Source organism: Pteropus medius, unplaced genomic scaffold (genome assembly GCF_902729225.1).
Source record: "Pteropus medius unplaced genomic scaffold, Ma_sr-lr_union100, whole genome shotgun sequence".
NCBI lineage: Eukaryota > Metazoa > Chordata > Mammalia > Chiroptera > Pteropodidae > Pteropus > Pteropus medius.
The window spans coordinates 15,301,969-15,317,365 of NW_024342471.1; the positions used below are offsets into that span (position 1 = coordinate 15,301,969).

The 15,397-nt window shown below is 46.0% G+C and overlaps 1 protein-coding gene across 1 annotated transcript in view; it reads right to left on the reverse strand.

Annotated features, from left to right (window-relative positions):
- The window catches only part of LOC120603382 (junctophilin-2-like), a 28,051-nt gene that overhangs the window by 5,716 nt on the left and 6,938 nt on the right, over positions 1–15,397 (reverse strand). The window contains exon 2 of the mRNA XM_039863721.1: positions 7–257. Coding sequence (XP_039719655.1) covers positions 7–257 — 251 coding nt within the window. The remainder of the gene's footprint in view (positions 1–6; positions 258–15,397) is intronic.

Here is a 15,397-nt window from a genome sequence, read left to right on the forward strand (position 1 = left end):
CGCGGCCGCCTCGGCGTTGGCCAGCAGGCTGAGCGCGAAGCCGCCGCGCGGGATGGCGGGCGAGGGCAGCGGCGGGCCGTCTGAGGCCGGAGAGGCGGGCGAGTCTGGGGCCACTGTGCCGTTGCTGTGCTCGCTGCGTAGGGACGAGAGCGACGTGCGCAGCGGCGAGCGCACCACCACGGCCATGCCGTAGGGCACACTCTGGCGCACCCCGTAGCCATGGCGCATGCCGTTCGTGAACTGGCCTTGGTACGTCCCTGCGGGTGAGGAAAGGGCACGTCAGTGGGCAGTACGACGGGCCCCTGCACAGTGACTTGGGTATGCCAGGGCAGGAGTGGGCAAGGCCATCTGAGGGGCAAGGGGTTCCAAGTTATGGAAGCAAAGCGAGGTCCCGAGGGTGTGAGGTTACGTGAGTGTGCAAGAACATAAGTAGGCAAGCCAGAAGGCGTTTACATGGTGGTGTAAATATTTCTGTTGATGGGAGCATGACATGGTCACAGGTGTGCAAGATCGAGTGAGGTTGTATGAGTCAGAGCATCAATGTGTGAAGTTATGAGAGCAGGTAGGGCCCTAGGAATGTGCGAGGTTAAACGAGTGTGCAAGAACACTAATGAAAACGCTGGAAGGAGTTTACATGATGGTATAAATATTTCTGTTGGTGGAAACACGCCAAGGTTTCTAGTGTGCAAAACAGAGCAAGCGAGTCAGTTTTAAGTGTGACGTTGTATGAGCAGGTGAGGTTCCCTGAGTGTGCATTTAAATGACTGTGCACAGATTTTGAATCACACAAGAATGTAAGTGGGCAAGCAGTGAATTTATGTAGTAAAGTGAATATTTGCATTTGTGGGGGTATGCGAGGCAGTAGGAACAGGAAGAAGCACGAGTGCACGGGCAATGCGTACACGGAGATCATCTGAACATGTCATAATAGGGTGCAACATAAGCTTATGTTAGCATTTGAGGTCTTGAGTGTGTGAGGAAAGGCAATTGAGTGAGGATGCAAGATCGTTAGAGGGTAAGTGTGTAAATTTGTGTAGCAGGCAAGGCTCTGTCTATATATAAGGTTAGATGCATGTGCATGGTTATAGTGTGCAAGGTGATGTGAATATCCGAGCTCATGAATGAATAAGGCAATAAGTTTGCACGATAGGGTGAACGTTGGAGAACCTGGGGCTGTGTTGAAAAGCATGAAAGAGTATATATTTGTGCAAGGCCATGTGTATAGAAGACTTTTATGGGCATGCATATCAGTGTCTTTTGACTATAAGAGATCATGAGTGTGCAATGCAGTGTGTACACAGTGGGGTGAGTGCCCACTGGAGGCGACATTATGGATGTGTGTAAGAAGTTCTGAGTGTGCCAGGCCATTTGAGTATTAAAGCACAAAGTCACATGAGGCATTCTAAGAAAAATGAGTGTGTGAGGTTGTCAGCATTAGTGAAACTGAGACCATGTAAGACCACGTGTATGCAGGATAGTGGTATATACAAGGAGATGTCAGCAACAAAGGCCTTGCGTGTCCATGGGTAAGCACATGCACTCCTGGGAACAAGGCTCTGTAAGTGCTCCTAACCACTACTGTGTAGAGGTAGCACAGTAGTGGTTAGGAGCACAGACCCCAAAGCTAGGCTGCTGGGTCCACATCCTGCCTCTGCCCTTACTAGCTGTGTAATATTGGGCAAGTGACTTAACCTCTCTGTACCTCAGCTTCCTCGTCTGTCAGAGATAATAATCGCCTCTTACCTCAGGGTTGTTTGAGGTTTAAATGACCTAATACTCTGAAAAACTCTGAAAGAAAAGATATATGCGTGATATTGTTGTTCTACAAAGTTGTGCTAATGTGTGAGATCACCGGAATTGTGTGAACAAATTGACACAATATCTCCATACCCCACCTCCAACCTAATGTGCTGACCTCCCCCTGGCTCCATCCAAAACCTCTTCACATCATCCCTGGGTGCTTGTATCATCTGGTGTTTTTATAACTGTCATCTATGTCCGGCTGACCCCCATAAATATATCCTCAACCCCTTCCCCTCCCCTCTGTAGCTCCACATGTCAGCTTGGAGATGCATGCCCCCCAGATGTTACACAGCCATTTCTAGCTCATCATATCCCCTCGCCTCCCACACACCTCTTCCACTTCCTAGGTCTCTCTTTCCCAGGCAGCACCACTGAAAGCCAGTTCTCTGCCTTCATCTTCATGCCTCCAGTATGTAGAACAGTGTCTGGCACAATGAATTGGAGCGTGGCCGGGAGAGGGAATTCAGAGTCTTTGTTTTGAACACATGCTGATACTTTCCCCTGGTTAACCAAAACCACCAAATGATTTTCTCAACAAATCTTGTTCAGGATGGCTGGGTAACTGAACAGCCAGCCAAGGACCCCTAAGCACAATCCGACAGGCACGCTCCCATCCAGGCCTCCGCACAGGCTGTTCCCTCTGCCTGGAACTCTTTTCCTCCAGTAACCTGCAAGTCTTTGCTCAAGGAGCCGTACCCTGACCACCCTATTTAAAATTGCAATCTGCCCGCACCCCCACAAGCACCCAGATATCGCTGATCTACTTTTACTTTATTTCTATAGCATTGATCACCTTCTAACATACCATATGATGTATTTATTATATTTATTGCTTTGCTCCCCCTGCTATAATAGAAGCTCTATGAGGGCAGGGATCTCTCCTGTTTTGTTCTCCAATGTACCCTTGGCATCTGGAAGAGTGCCTGGTACAAAAAGGTGCTCCACAAATACTCGCTGATTGATCGGCTGAACCTGTCCAGAAACTCCATCTCATTATTTGACCTTGAGCTTCTCTTTCCATCTTAAGGCCTCCATGGCCCCATCGGTAAATGACTTGTTGGATATGAAGCAAATCAAGGTTTGGCTTAACTTTGACACATAGGGCTTGTAGAAATGGGGGCACTGTGACTCTGGAAGGGAAGGACAGCACATCCTCATGACTCCACACTGCCCAATCCCTCCCAGCACAGGCTGCTCCAACTCAGGCCCCCACTCCTACCTCGCCCTGGCCTTTTCACCATGAAGGGCCCTGTTGAGGACCATGCACAGTGCCAAAGGCTCACTTAAACCTCTCAACAGTCTTGTGAGGTGGGTCCCATGGTGATGCTCATTTACAAGAGAAGAAGTCAGTGGTCTGAGAGGTTAAGCGACTTGACCAGGAAAGTAGGAAATAAACTCAAACCTGATGCCCAAAGCTCATGCTCTGAGTCCACTGTTCTCAACCCTGACTGCCACATTAGACACTCTAAAAATAAAATAGAGATCCTTAGGCCTCATCACCAGAAACTCTGCTTTAATTTGTCAGAGAGGTCTATACCCTCTGTACAGCAGGTAGAAGCAGCCAGGGGTAAGAGGAACATTAGGGCTTCCTCCCTATAATGACCGACCACAAAAAAAAAAAAAAAACCAACAGTCATGCAATATCAGCTATAAAAGGGCCAAAGAGAAACGGAGAGAGGCAGAGAAGGGAGAGAGCACTGGGCACGATCTAGTAGAGGAAGATGCAAATATGATCTCAATGTCACAGGGGGATCGAGGTTCAGAGAGGTGATGTGACTTGCCCAAAGTCACACAGTGAGGAAGGAGCGGAACTGGGATTTGAACTGAGGCTTGACTCCAGCTGCGGAAGTGGGAAAATGGGATTGTGTGGCAGGTGCAGAGAATGGAGAAATGAGAGTCTGGTGCAAAAGATGAGAAAATGAGGACGTGGGTAGATGGAAAAGTGATATGTTCCATTTCCCAACTTCATTCACTTGTGGCCACAGTTGCATGGGAGGCAGAAGGACAGAAAGAAACGTGGAGTCAGAGACAAACCGGTTTCAAATATCAGCTAAGGTGGGGAACCTTGGACAAGTTACTTCTGATATTCAATTTCCTCATCTGGAAAATAGAAAAAATAATACCCGCTTTCCGGAGTTTTCGGGAAGATTAAAAAAGAGACAAAAAATGGGAACAACATAAAAAAGGTCCATCTCTGGTAAATAAACTGTGGTCAACCACTCAGTGAATGCCTGTTATCAGTAAAATGTAGCAGACTGCTCATACACACAACATGGGTGGATATCAAAAAATTCTCAGTGAATGAGGCCAGAGACAAGAGTACAAACCGTATGATTCCAATTGCATGAAAGTCTAGAAAGAACTAACCTATCATGACAGAAAGCAGATTTGTGGTTACCAGGGGCTGGAAGTGGGAGGGATGCACTGTGAAGGGGACTTTTTGACTTGATGGAAATGTTCCACGTCTTGATTGTGCCAGTGGTTACGTGGGTGTGCACTTGTCAAGACTGTACACTTAAAAGTATACATTGTATTACATGGAAATTATACCTTGATAAAGTTGATTTGATAAGTAAATAAGTAATTTGTAAATAAACTTTTAAGGAAAAAAACAAAACATTCAGCACAGAGTCCTGAAGATATTCTTCAGGAAATCCCATCAGCTCTACTTTCCATGTGAGTCTAGAATCCAGCTGCTTCTCACCATCCCCACTGCTACTAACTGGTAGTCTGAGCCACCATGATTTCTCCTGGATTTTCATGATGGCTGCTACACTGGTCTCTGCTTCTGGCCTTGACCTCTTCTATCTATTCCTAGCATACCAGTCAGAGGGACTCTGTTCAAGTATAAGTCAGATCATGACACTGCTGAGCCCCTTCTCACTCGGAGGAAAAGCCGAAGTTCTTAGTCACCCACGAGGCCCTAACTGATCTCATCCCCATCACTCCTTTGTCCTTACTTCCTCCCATTCTCTCCTTTCCCTCACTCTGTTCTAGCCACAAAAGCCTCCTTGCTGTTTCTCCCACATACTAGTCATGGCCCTGCCTCAGGGCCTTTGCACTTGCTGTTCCCTCTGCCTGGAATGCTCTTCCTCCAGAAAGCCTCACGACTCACTCTCTTCACCATCTTCCAGCCTTTATTCAAATGTCATCTCGCTGAAGCCTCCCTGACCATCTTATTTAAAATCATAACCACTACCTGAGGTTTTGTGTCTCCCTTCTTTGCTTTACTTTTCCTCACAGCATATCTACTTTAAGATATATTTTCTTTTTAGTTTCTTTATTGACTATTGCCCTCACTGGAATGTAAGTTCCATAAAGGCAAGAATTTATTCTTTTTTGTTCACTGCTATATTCTCAGTATCTAGGACAGTACCAAGTGGGTACTCAATAAATATTTGTTGAATGAATGAGTGAACAACCTACATTCCAAAACTGTTTATTCTCTCCTTTCTACTCGATCCATCTGAAAACAGCTCTGTGAAAATGACCAGAGAGGTATTTAATGATTTCTATAAGACTCACCTAAGATGACACAGCTAATAAATACACAAGCAGTAAAACTCATATCCATGTCTAACTTTGCTCCTTCAACTAGTCTCAGAAGAAAGAAGAAAAAAAAAATAACATGAAAAGGGAAAGTGGACAAGCAAGCCAAAAAGATGGAAAACAGAGAAGATATCTAGTCTCTAGGTTGGACAAGTTTGTGAAATTAAATTAACCCATCTACCTTTAGCTTAAATTTGGCATGAGATGGGCTGACATGGTCCCTTTAAGCTCAAGAAAAACTGAGATTGCAACAGGAGAACAGTTCTTGGCCACCAGTTGAAAGGAAATGGCCAGGCTATATTAGGAAACTTAGAAGCAAGTGGCAAGAGGCACAGACACTCAGAGGAGGCTTGGAGTGACGAGGCCCTGGGAAGGGGGAAAAGCCAAGTACTGGGGCCATCCCCAGTCTGACTCTCTCTAAGACAGGATAGTGCTCCCCAGGGACAGGAAGAACACATTCGAAGAGGGAGAGAAGGACCATGCCCACATATGGCTGAAAGAGGCCCTCTGTGGAAGGAAGTGCCTCCTGACACCCTTTGGGCTGGTCCCCTCACCTGGTCTTGTAAACACTGCAGGGCTTTCCAATGCCCTCAAGGTAAGGAGCAAGATTCTCAGCAGCCTGCAAAGCCTGGCTGCCCCTGCCCACCTCTCCTGACTCATTCTGAACAGCTCTCCAGTCATAGTCACCCTCCCACCTCAGGGCCTTTGCACATGCTTTCCGTCCTCTTCTTGGCATGCTCTTCTCCTTCCCCCTCCAGTTATTCTATACTAAACCAGAAGGGCAACTACAGGGAGAAGGCGATATTCATATTTTATTAAATTTAGGATCCTGGTCGGAAGGATAAGACTGTATTGACCATGGTTATGGCCCTCACCAGCCTTTTACCAGTATCCCAGTAACTCCTAGAGTTTGAACTGCTGGGTCAAGACCTGAATGTGCTTGGCAACCACTGCCAATCACTACTGAGAAGATGTGGGTCCTGCCTCTGGAAGAATGTATCAGTCAGAAGATACAGATTCATCAGATGTTTACCGAGGGCTTTCTCAGGCCTGGGAACTGTGCTAGATGCTGGGATCATAGCAGGAATAACCAGACATGGCTCCCACCCTCTTAGAAGCCAAAGTCTGATAGGAAAGGCTTACAGTGAACGAATGATCATAATTATCTAATTGCAATTGGGAAAAGTGCCAAGAAGAATACAAAATGACATGACATCATGTGGCAGTACGCAGGGTGTAGAGTTCAGGAAATCTTCTTGGGTGATGTCACATTTAAGCCAAAGCTTGAATTATCAGTAGAAGTTGGCTAGGGGAGAGTTCTAACTTTAACTCTGACACTGAATAGTTCTAAAACGGGCCTAAATTATTTAAGCCCACTGGGCCTCAGTCTGTCCTTCACTAAAATGGAGGTAATGAGACCTCCTTCGTATGGTTGTTCATTCATTCCTTTGAATTCAACAAGTATTTGTTGTGGATCTCGCGATCTTGATGCTAAGTGCTGGGGATACAGTGGTAAATAAAAAGACGTTGTCCTTGCCCTCGGGGACTTAGAGTCTAGCACCAGGATAGACTAGATTTAATCGACCGTCAGGAAAATAAACTGCAGCCACAGCAGTGGTCCAGAGAGCTGATGAGCCAGGTCTTGGGTGGCACCACAGTGGGGTGGGTTGGTTGATCAAAGATTAAGTGAACTACTTGTGATGGACCTGCTAGGCAGCTAGCATGCAGGAAAAGTGCTCAGTAAAGGCTAGATTTCTGACAGGTCAGAGTCTGCTCAGAAAACCTGGCCCAGAAAAGATTAACTAGAAAGATGAAAAGGAGCCAGGTAAGACAGAGAACTCAGAAGGAGAGAATGAGAGCAGCTCCAGCGTTCTGCCTCGGTCGACTTCCTTGCGAGAAAGCAGGCTTATGCCTGGCAAGACCCAGCTTTCCCTGGTCTGGTCACACTCCTGACTCAGGGAGGCCTTGGTGCTTTCATACTTGGGAGGAAAAACATGTGGGGGTCTGTTCGACAGTGAGACCTGCCCCCACACTCCCTAACCATGCATGACAGAGTAGTTTCTGGAAGCCACCCTGCAGGAGAGAGACTATGACTTAATTGATGTGGATACTGGAGACTTTTGAAGCACCGCAGATGATTCTAATATGCTGCAACACCTCCCCACTGACCTCCAATTACCCAACATGCTCTGTTCCTTCTCTCAAATTGTTAACTGAGACTCCCGAGGTTCCCGGCTGGCAGACCATGCTCTAGGAAGTCCACATACTTCTTACCCACATGTGGGTCGTATGTTTACTTAAGATTGTTCCTAAACCTGTTTACTTCTGTGCTCATTACTGATATTATGTGGTGTATTAATAGTTATTATCTAAACCAATGGGCTATCAAATTTTAAAAAGGGTTTTATTGCTCTGAAAACAAACTGAGTGCTTTTGGATGTACATAAAGGAGAATCCCTAAAATATTGCCCTCAAATTCAGTATGAATACCTATAAAAGATTGGTAATGAAGTTATAAAAAATCTCGACATTTCCTACACTCAGATTGTTTGGCAAATGTCTTTAACTTCTCACTCCACTTTAAAGAAACTAACAGAAACTGAAAGTTGTAGATTCTATATTAGAAGAATGCAAGAGAGGCAATGAGAAAGCCATCAGCTCAACCCTAGAAGTCAGGAGAGCAGGTATTGTGCAGGTACTGTGAGCTACCCAACAGCAGTTCTCTCCTTTGCTGATAGAACCCCGATTCTGTTCCAGGGTCCAGTCCTCCTCCATGGGACTCAGAGAAAGGTCCAGGGGTAAATCCTGATTGCTCCAAACTGACATCAAGGTCTCTCCATCTTGCCAATGATTGGATCAGATATGAGCATCTGATGAAATTGGGCATTGAGACCTAAGGGGAAGTGAGCCGGAGGGGTGGGGCGAGGGAGGCAGGAAAGAGTTCTTAGCTCCCATAAAGACAACTATGCAGAGAAACATACTCTTTTCTGCTGCTGGATGTTGTTGCATGTGAAGATGACCGCTGGAGCTGTGGCAGCCATCTTGGGACCATGAGGTGAGCTAGCTGAGAACAAAACTGGCACTCTGTGGAGAGCCTGAATCCTTGTTGATGTTGTTGAGCCTCCAAATTAACCAATCCTGAGACTGCCCCACCTCCGGATTCCTGTTTATGTAAGATCACAAATATCCTTATTGTTTAAGTCTGTGCTGTTCGATATGGTAGCCACAAGACACGTGGTTATCGAGCACTGAATTTCAAAGAGGAATGTAAAATATCTTACTAATAATTGTATATTGGTTAATGTAGAAATCATAATACTTTGGATAAGGTGTTAAATAAAATATATATATTATTAAAATTAATTTCACCTTTTATAATGACTAGAAAATTTTAAATCACACATGAAGCCTATATTATATTTCTATGGAAAGTGCTGATTTAAGTCATTTGGAGTTAGAATTTTCTGATACCTGCAGACAAAAATAAATAAATAAAATAAAATCCTAACAGATTGTAGGTATTATCGTTCTGATTTTACAGTTGGAAAAATTGAAACAGAATTTACATGACTTGCTCATGATCACACAAGCATAGCAGTTGTTGGAGGTCACAGGCAAGTATCCCAACCAGCGCTTTCTTCTCTGCACTGCTAAGAATCTGCGAACATCCCTTACAAGTTAAAGGTTCAGAAGTCCTCACCCAAACCTCAGCTCTGAAACAAGCATGACCATTTCGGAAACCCAAGGGAGGTCTAAGAGATCCAGAGTCCACTGTGAGACAGAGAAGAAACTTGTGGGCCAGACCAGGGACTCTGCCTCCAAACAGAGAATGGACACTGAGAACACCACCTCCCCTGGCCAGTGACACCTGCCTATTTCTAGGAAACTGTCTGAGGTCCAACCGTCAGTGTCCCTGGAGAACTGAACAGAGACGGCGAGAAAGGAATCAGGTCTAGCCCCTCCCCAGGGGTCCCTACTGCCTGTGGAAGTCCTTAGCTGACAGGCCAGTGTCTTGCTGACCTGGACCCGATTTGCCTTCTCATCTTTGTCTTCCCAAACCTGTCAAAGCCCAGTTCCAAAGCCACCTCCTTCAGGCAACCTCTCCAGGCCACCTTCCTTCCTCCAAACTCTCATTGCTTGAGACATTCATCACTTCTTACCTCCTATGGCAGCTGTCTTGTCTGCATCTTGCTTATTTTGTCTAACAGCCATCCCTGGTCCTTCTCCATGTCCTCTCGCATAGTCTCAGACATTAGCGCAAGTTTGCCAGGCAAGACTACGGAAGCATCATCAACAGATTTCAGACAGGGTTTAAGATAGAGCATGGCAGGTGGGGAAGTGAGCACTAGAGGGTCCAGGGGTTAGTAGCTCCCATACACACATGCCAAAATCAGACCATGTAAACCGGGAATGCACTTTCGGTGAACATGCTTGCCCATGCCACAGACACCCATACAGATCCTCCTGAGTATAGGGTACCCACCCCAGCTTGGCTATAATCCACCTTGATAAAGACCATGGACCCTGTGTCTCGGAGAAAGCAAGTCAAGCCTGAGACATCTTTAGGGGCAAAATAAGGAATAAGGGAAATTGCTTGGGCTTTGGAAACAGATAGATCTGGTTCTGAATATCCCTTTAATTCCGCAGCTCCTCTTTATCTCCACCCATCCATCCAGTCCAGGCCACTTCAGTCCTCCCTGGTCGACTACAACAGCATCTTCCCTGGTCTCCCTCCTCCCCTGATGCCCGATTCAATCCACGCTTCACTGCCACCAGAGTCATCTCCTTGATAAGATGCAGATCTGACCCGGTTACTCCATTTAAAACCCTGTGATGGCTTCCCAGTGCCTGGAGGGAGGATTGTCTTGGGTCCCTAGGAAACATGCTGAGACTGAGATTGCATGCGAGTGATTTGGGGGGCCATGTTCTCAGGATGAATACCTGTAAGGAAGGAAGCAGGATTCAACGATGGAAGAAGTTGAACAGTTGCAACCGAGGCCTCGGCTGATCCCATGGGGATCTTTGGAGCTGGCCCTTCAGAGTTGACCAAAATCAAAGCAAGGAGGCTGGGTCTTTATACTCCTGTATCTATCAGTCATTAGCTGTGAGTTCCCCGCAGAGTGAGGCACCACCCTTTGACAGAAGAAAATGCCCAGCTACGAGCCATGAGCAGTCAATACTCCCAACAGCTAAGGGAATGAGGCCCCTAATCTGAGGGGTGTCGCAGCATCTACCATAAAGATGACTTCCGAACTCTTCATGGCGACCCTCAAAGCGCTCATGACCTGGGCCCTACCAACCCTCCAGCCTCATCTACCATGCTTTTTCAGTCTCTGTGCTCCAGCCTTTTCTTGAACACAACAGACTCCATTCCCACCTCCAAGGCTTTGCACTTAATGTTCCTTTGGCTCGGCACATTGTGGCTCTCCTGTCACTCAGGTAACCCCTCTTCATCCTTCAGATCTTAGCCTCAACATCACTTCCTTAAGGAAGTCTTCTCCGATTACCCGACCAGGCTAGGTTCCCCATTATCAGCTCATAAACTCTTCTATTTTCCCTTTACATTATTTATTTCATGCTGTAATTAAATAATTATCCAATGCTGGTCTCTGAGGTTAGAATTCATGCTCCTGAGCGAGGTCCTGCCTTGCACACTGCAGCATCTTCAGCAGTCAGTGTGATGACCGGCACATCTGCATTCAGCAGATACCGTCGAGTGAATGAACAAGTACATGGCCTTGGACAAGTTCTCTTTGAATCTAGCTCCGGTCAGCAACATAAGCATAGCAAGTTTACTTTGCAGAGTTGCTGTGAGTCCTATATAGGTTATCTAGCAGAGATCTCAGACTCTCAACAAATGTCAGTTCTCTTCATTTCGTGGAAAAGGATTGCAGGGTGACCAGTCATCCCAGTTTGCCTGAGACTGAGGATCTCCTGAGATGTGGGCACTTCGGCAAACCTGGGATGGCTGGTCACCCTAAACCTGGGTGAGAAGGAAAAACAGGTATTTCATATTAGCACAATGTTCATTGGTACACTGGTAAAACAGCTGTTTGTGAAAATAAACAACCCTGATTTGGAACATTAGTCAGTTTCCAGCATGGAAATATTTCTATATGGCCAGTCAAGCTACCAACCGTTGAACAATCGGTTTGCAAAATTCCTGAAAATTTAACAATGGGCTCTCATGAGCTGGTAGGAACTGGTGCCAGCACCCCACGTTTAATACAAACTCTCATGTTCCTAGTATCTGCAAATGTGCCACACATTCACATACAACCTCAACTTGGGGATAAGTGAGGATAGCTCAGTGCCGAGAAGGTCACAGCTAGAGTGGACCTTGGAGACCATCTAGTTGAAGGCCACAAGTGATCTGTCACATGGGCCACCTTTTTTCTCGCCCTGTGTCTGCAACAGACGTTGCTAATTAATCTTAATATGGCCATGCAGTCTCCCCTCACCATCTCTGCGGGCAGCCACTGTAAGTTAGCTGGTATTGCATATGAGAGAAAATTGATTTAACCTTAGGAGCAAGTGTGATTCAGCCCCCTCACTATACAGAGGAGGAAGCTTGGCAGAGAGAGGTAGAGGGATCTGTCCAAGGCCACACAGCCAGGCAGTACTACTAGCTGGGACTAAAGAACAGATCTCCTGCCTTGTTTGTCCTTTCAATCCTGCCTTGCTTTGAAGAGCTGAATACCCCAGAGTGGGGAGAAATGAAGGGAGATTATTTGGGATCTGAATCCAGATTCTAGAGAATTCTGCTTAGAGCCCCCAAATGCTTTTTGTACCCTGAAGGCTCCTAATCATGTTTGTGTATAAATGTTGTTTATGTGTTGGGGAGGAGGGCACTTTTCAAAAAATTACAAAAGTCATATGTGCTCATTGCATAAAATTCTAACAATAGAGTAGTATTGTAAATAGAAAACCTCAGTATTCTCTCCCCCAGGGCAATGCTGTTGATAATTTAGGGCCTTCTGGACTTTTTTTCTGCTCATTGACAAGCCTATCTAAATAACGAATAGCCTAAAAGGTTAGCTGTTCCCCACTCCACTACCACAGTCACTGAGAACACTGCCTGGCACACATTAAGCACTCAATAAATATTTGTTGAATGGTCTTTGTTCACTTAAAATGTCTTAGATTCCTTTCCATATGAGTGTAGGTGGGTCCACTTCTGTCTTTTTAATGGACTCATTCTTGATGGCATGGTTGGACAGTCCCTTTGGGTGAGTATTTAGACTGCACTCAGTTTTCCCCACAACAATCCCAAGGCCTTGCTCTCTCTGGTTGGCCTGCAAGGTAGCACCAAGTCCCTTCCCATGGCTCCCAAATGCTGCCGCCCATCAAAGCTCCACTGTCTCAGGTTTCCCAGGATCAATGCTAGGTGACCCGAAGCAGAGGAGCTGGTGGCATTTGTGACCAGCTCCCAGGAGCAGGGTTGGGTTGCAGCAGTGTCTGACAAGTCCCATGGCCTGCAGGGCTCCACCACCCCTGACATCCAGAGGCCACTGCCCCGGATGAAACCCCACGGTTTGTACAAGAAGCACAGGATTAACTATGCAGCACCACCTGGGTGCTGACAGCCCAGGGGCTTGTGGCCTGGGTAAAGCCCCTTTGCCAGGCACTGGATCAGTTCTGCAACCCTGCGGGCCTTGGAAACCAGAAATAATTGGTGTGTGACAGAGGGGTGAGGGGGCAGGTCCTCATGCCCACATGGCCTAAGAGGCATCTGTCACCCATGAGGTGCAACACTGAGCTCCTACCCTTCCCTTTTCGAATCCTTGTCCTGTCTCAGTTCACTCAGGGCGATGCCATCCTTCTGTGGCTCAGGCCAAAGCCTTGGATCCATCCTTGACTCTTTTCTCTCTCCTATATCCAACCGATCAGCAAAATCTCTCAGCTCTACCGTGACAATAGATTCAGATTTCAATCACTTCTCTCCACCTCTACTGCGACAAGATGGTCCAAGACACTGTCGTTTCTCACCTGTATCACTGCATAAGCTCCCTGATTGGTCTCCTTGCTCCTACCCCTTCTGTATCAGCGCCTCTCCCTACAGTCTCTCAACGCAGTAGCCGAAGGGGCCCTTTAAACAAAGTCAGATCCTGTTACTTTTATAGTCCCCATTTTTCTCAGAGTAGAAGCCAAGTTCTTACAATGGCCTAAAGGCCCTGCATAAACTACCCCGTCTCCACACCTTCCTGGCCGGAATGTTATATAGGTGATGTTGTGTCCTTCCCTGTACATCCTATCAAGGGCCCATATGGGCAGGTTGTCCTGTTGTCCATGATGTGAAATTTGATCACTCTATGAAGATGGTGTCCACAAAGGATTTCAATTTAATTAAAAATGAAAAGAATAAAAACCACAGCGCAAACCCCTTCCTGCGGCCCTTGTTGTGTGGCCCCCACTCCACACTGACCGTATGGTGGCCAGCGGCATGTGCTTGGACACTTCCAGGCGAAAGGAGCTCACTGGGGGGCAGGGGGTTCTGGAGTTCCCACTGCCCTTGGATGGCTCTACAGATTTCGTCACCAGTCAACAATCAGTTACATAGGAGCAAGTGGAGTTCCCGGATGTGTTACTTGGGACCAGACCTAACTGCCCACCTGCTCTGTGGCTCTAGCTTGGGAAGGTTAGGAGAGAACAAGGATAGTTCTCTGGTCTACGGCAGGAAACAACCCCCTCACCCCACACCCCGCCCTGAGCCAGAGCCCTCAGAAAATGACACTTGACATTCCTCTCAAGGGTGTGGCAGCAAGGGCTAGTCCAGGGAACAGCTGCTGGGGACACGGAATTAGCAGGCCCTGGAAACAAGCAAGCTCAATGAATCCCAGAGGACCAGACTTGGACAGGGACACGTCTGGGGGACGTGGCCAATTAGACACATGCATCACAGAAAACAAGGCCACAGAGAGGAAAGAATAATTACATCCACTTCCCTGTCTAGCTGAGGGTCCACTCTGCTCCCCTGGGGTCCCAGTTAATGCCAAGAAGCTGGCGAGACAGCATCTCAGCCGCTGTCACTCTGACCCCTGGCTGTGAACTGGGACATGAGATTTTCGAGATGAGGTTAAATTATGCTGATTCTACATTCAAAATGGAATCGTGCCTGGCATGCGGTCTGTCTACACTGGCAGGACTTAAGGCAGAACTAAGCATTGTTATTAACTGCTCCAAAGTCAAAAGCTAATTTTTGTGCTGAAATATTCTCCCCAAAACAGGGACAGCTATGGTTCAGGCCACCCTGAATTAGATCGCCCTCTGGACTATGTAGGAAATACAGAAAGGAGAATATATGTTTCAGCATTTTCTATGTGACAGGCATCATGTTAAGTACTTTTTATGCATCATCTCGTTTCATTGTTTCAACCATATTTTGAGGAGGATTTTGACATCCTTAATGGAAGAAAGAAAATAGCAGCTTAGAAAAGTTACATGATTACATGATGTGTCCATGTTCATAGAATTAAGAAGTGGCACAGCTGGGATTCGAACCCAGATCTGGCTACTCTTGACCCTGAGTGCTTAAGTACCACGTGTCTCCCTTTAGTACTATCAGACTCTCTCAAGACTTCTACACTTGATTTTTAATAGCAATCAAAAAATCTTACATTAAAAGATGTTTCTCTTGTATCTGAAAAGCAGAAACAAAAAAATCCCACTAGAACTAAGAAATTATTGTAGTAAGGTGAAAGGATTCAAAGTTAATATATAAAAATAATTGTACTTCTATAACCCAGCAATGAACAATTGGAAAAAAATCAAATTGAAAATGCCATTTACAACATCGTAAAAAACGCTTGTTAATTTTATTCGACAAAAGATGTGCAAAGCACTGAAAACTGCAAAATATTGCTGAGTGAAATTAAAGAAGACTTAAGTAAATAAGGATATATACCATGTCCATGGATTAGAAGGTTCAATGCTGTTAAAATGTCCATTCTCTCCAAATTGATGTATGATCTAATACATTTTTTAATTAAATTCCAAGCAGGCTTTGTAGTAGAAGTTGAAAAGCTGATTTTATAATGTCTGTAGA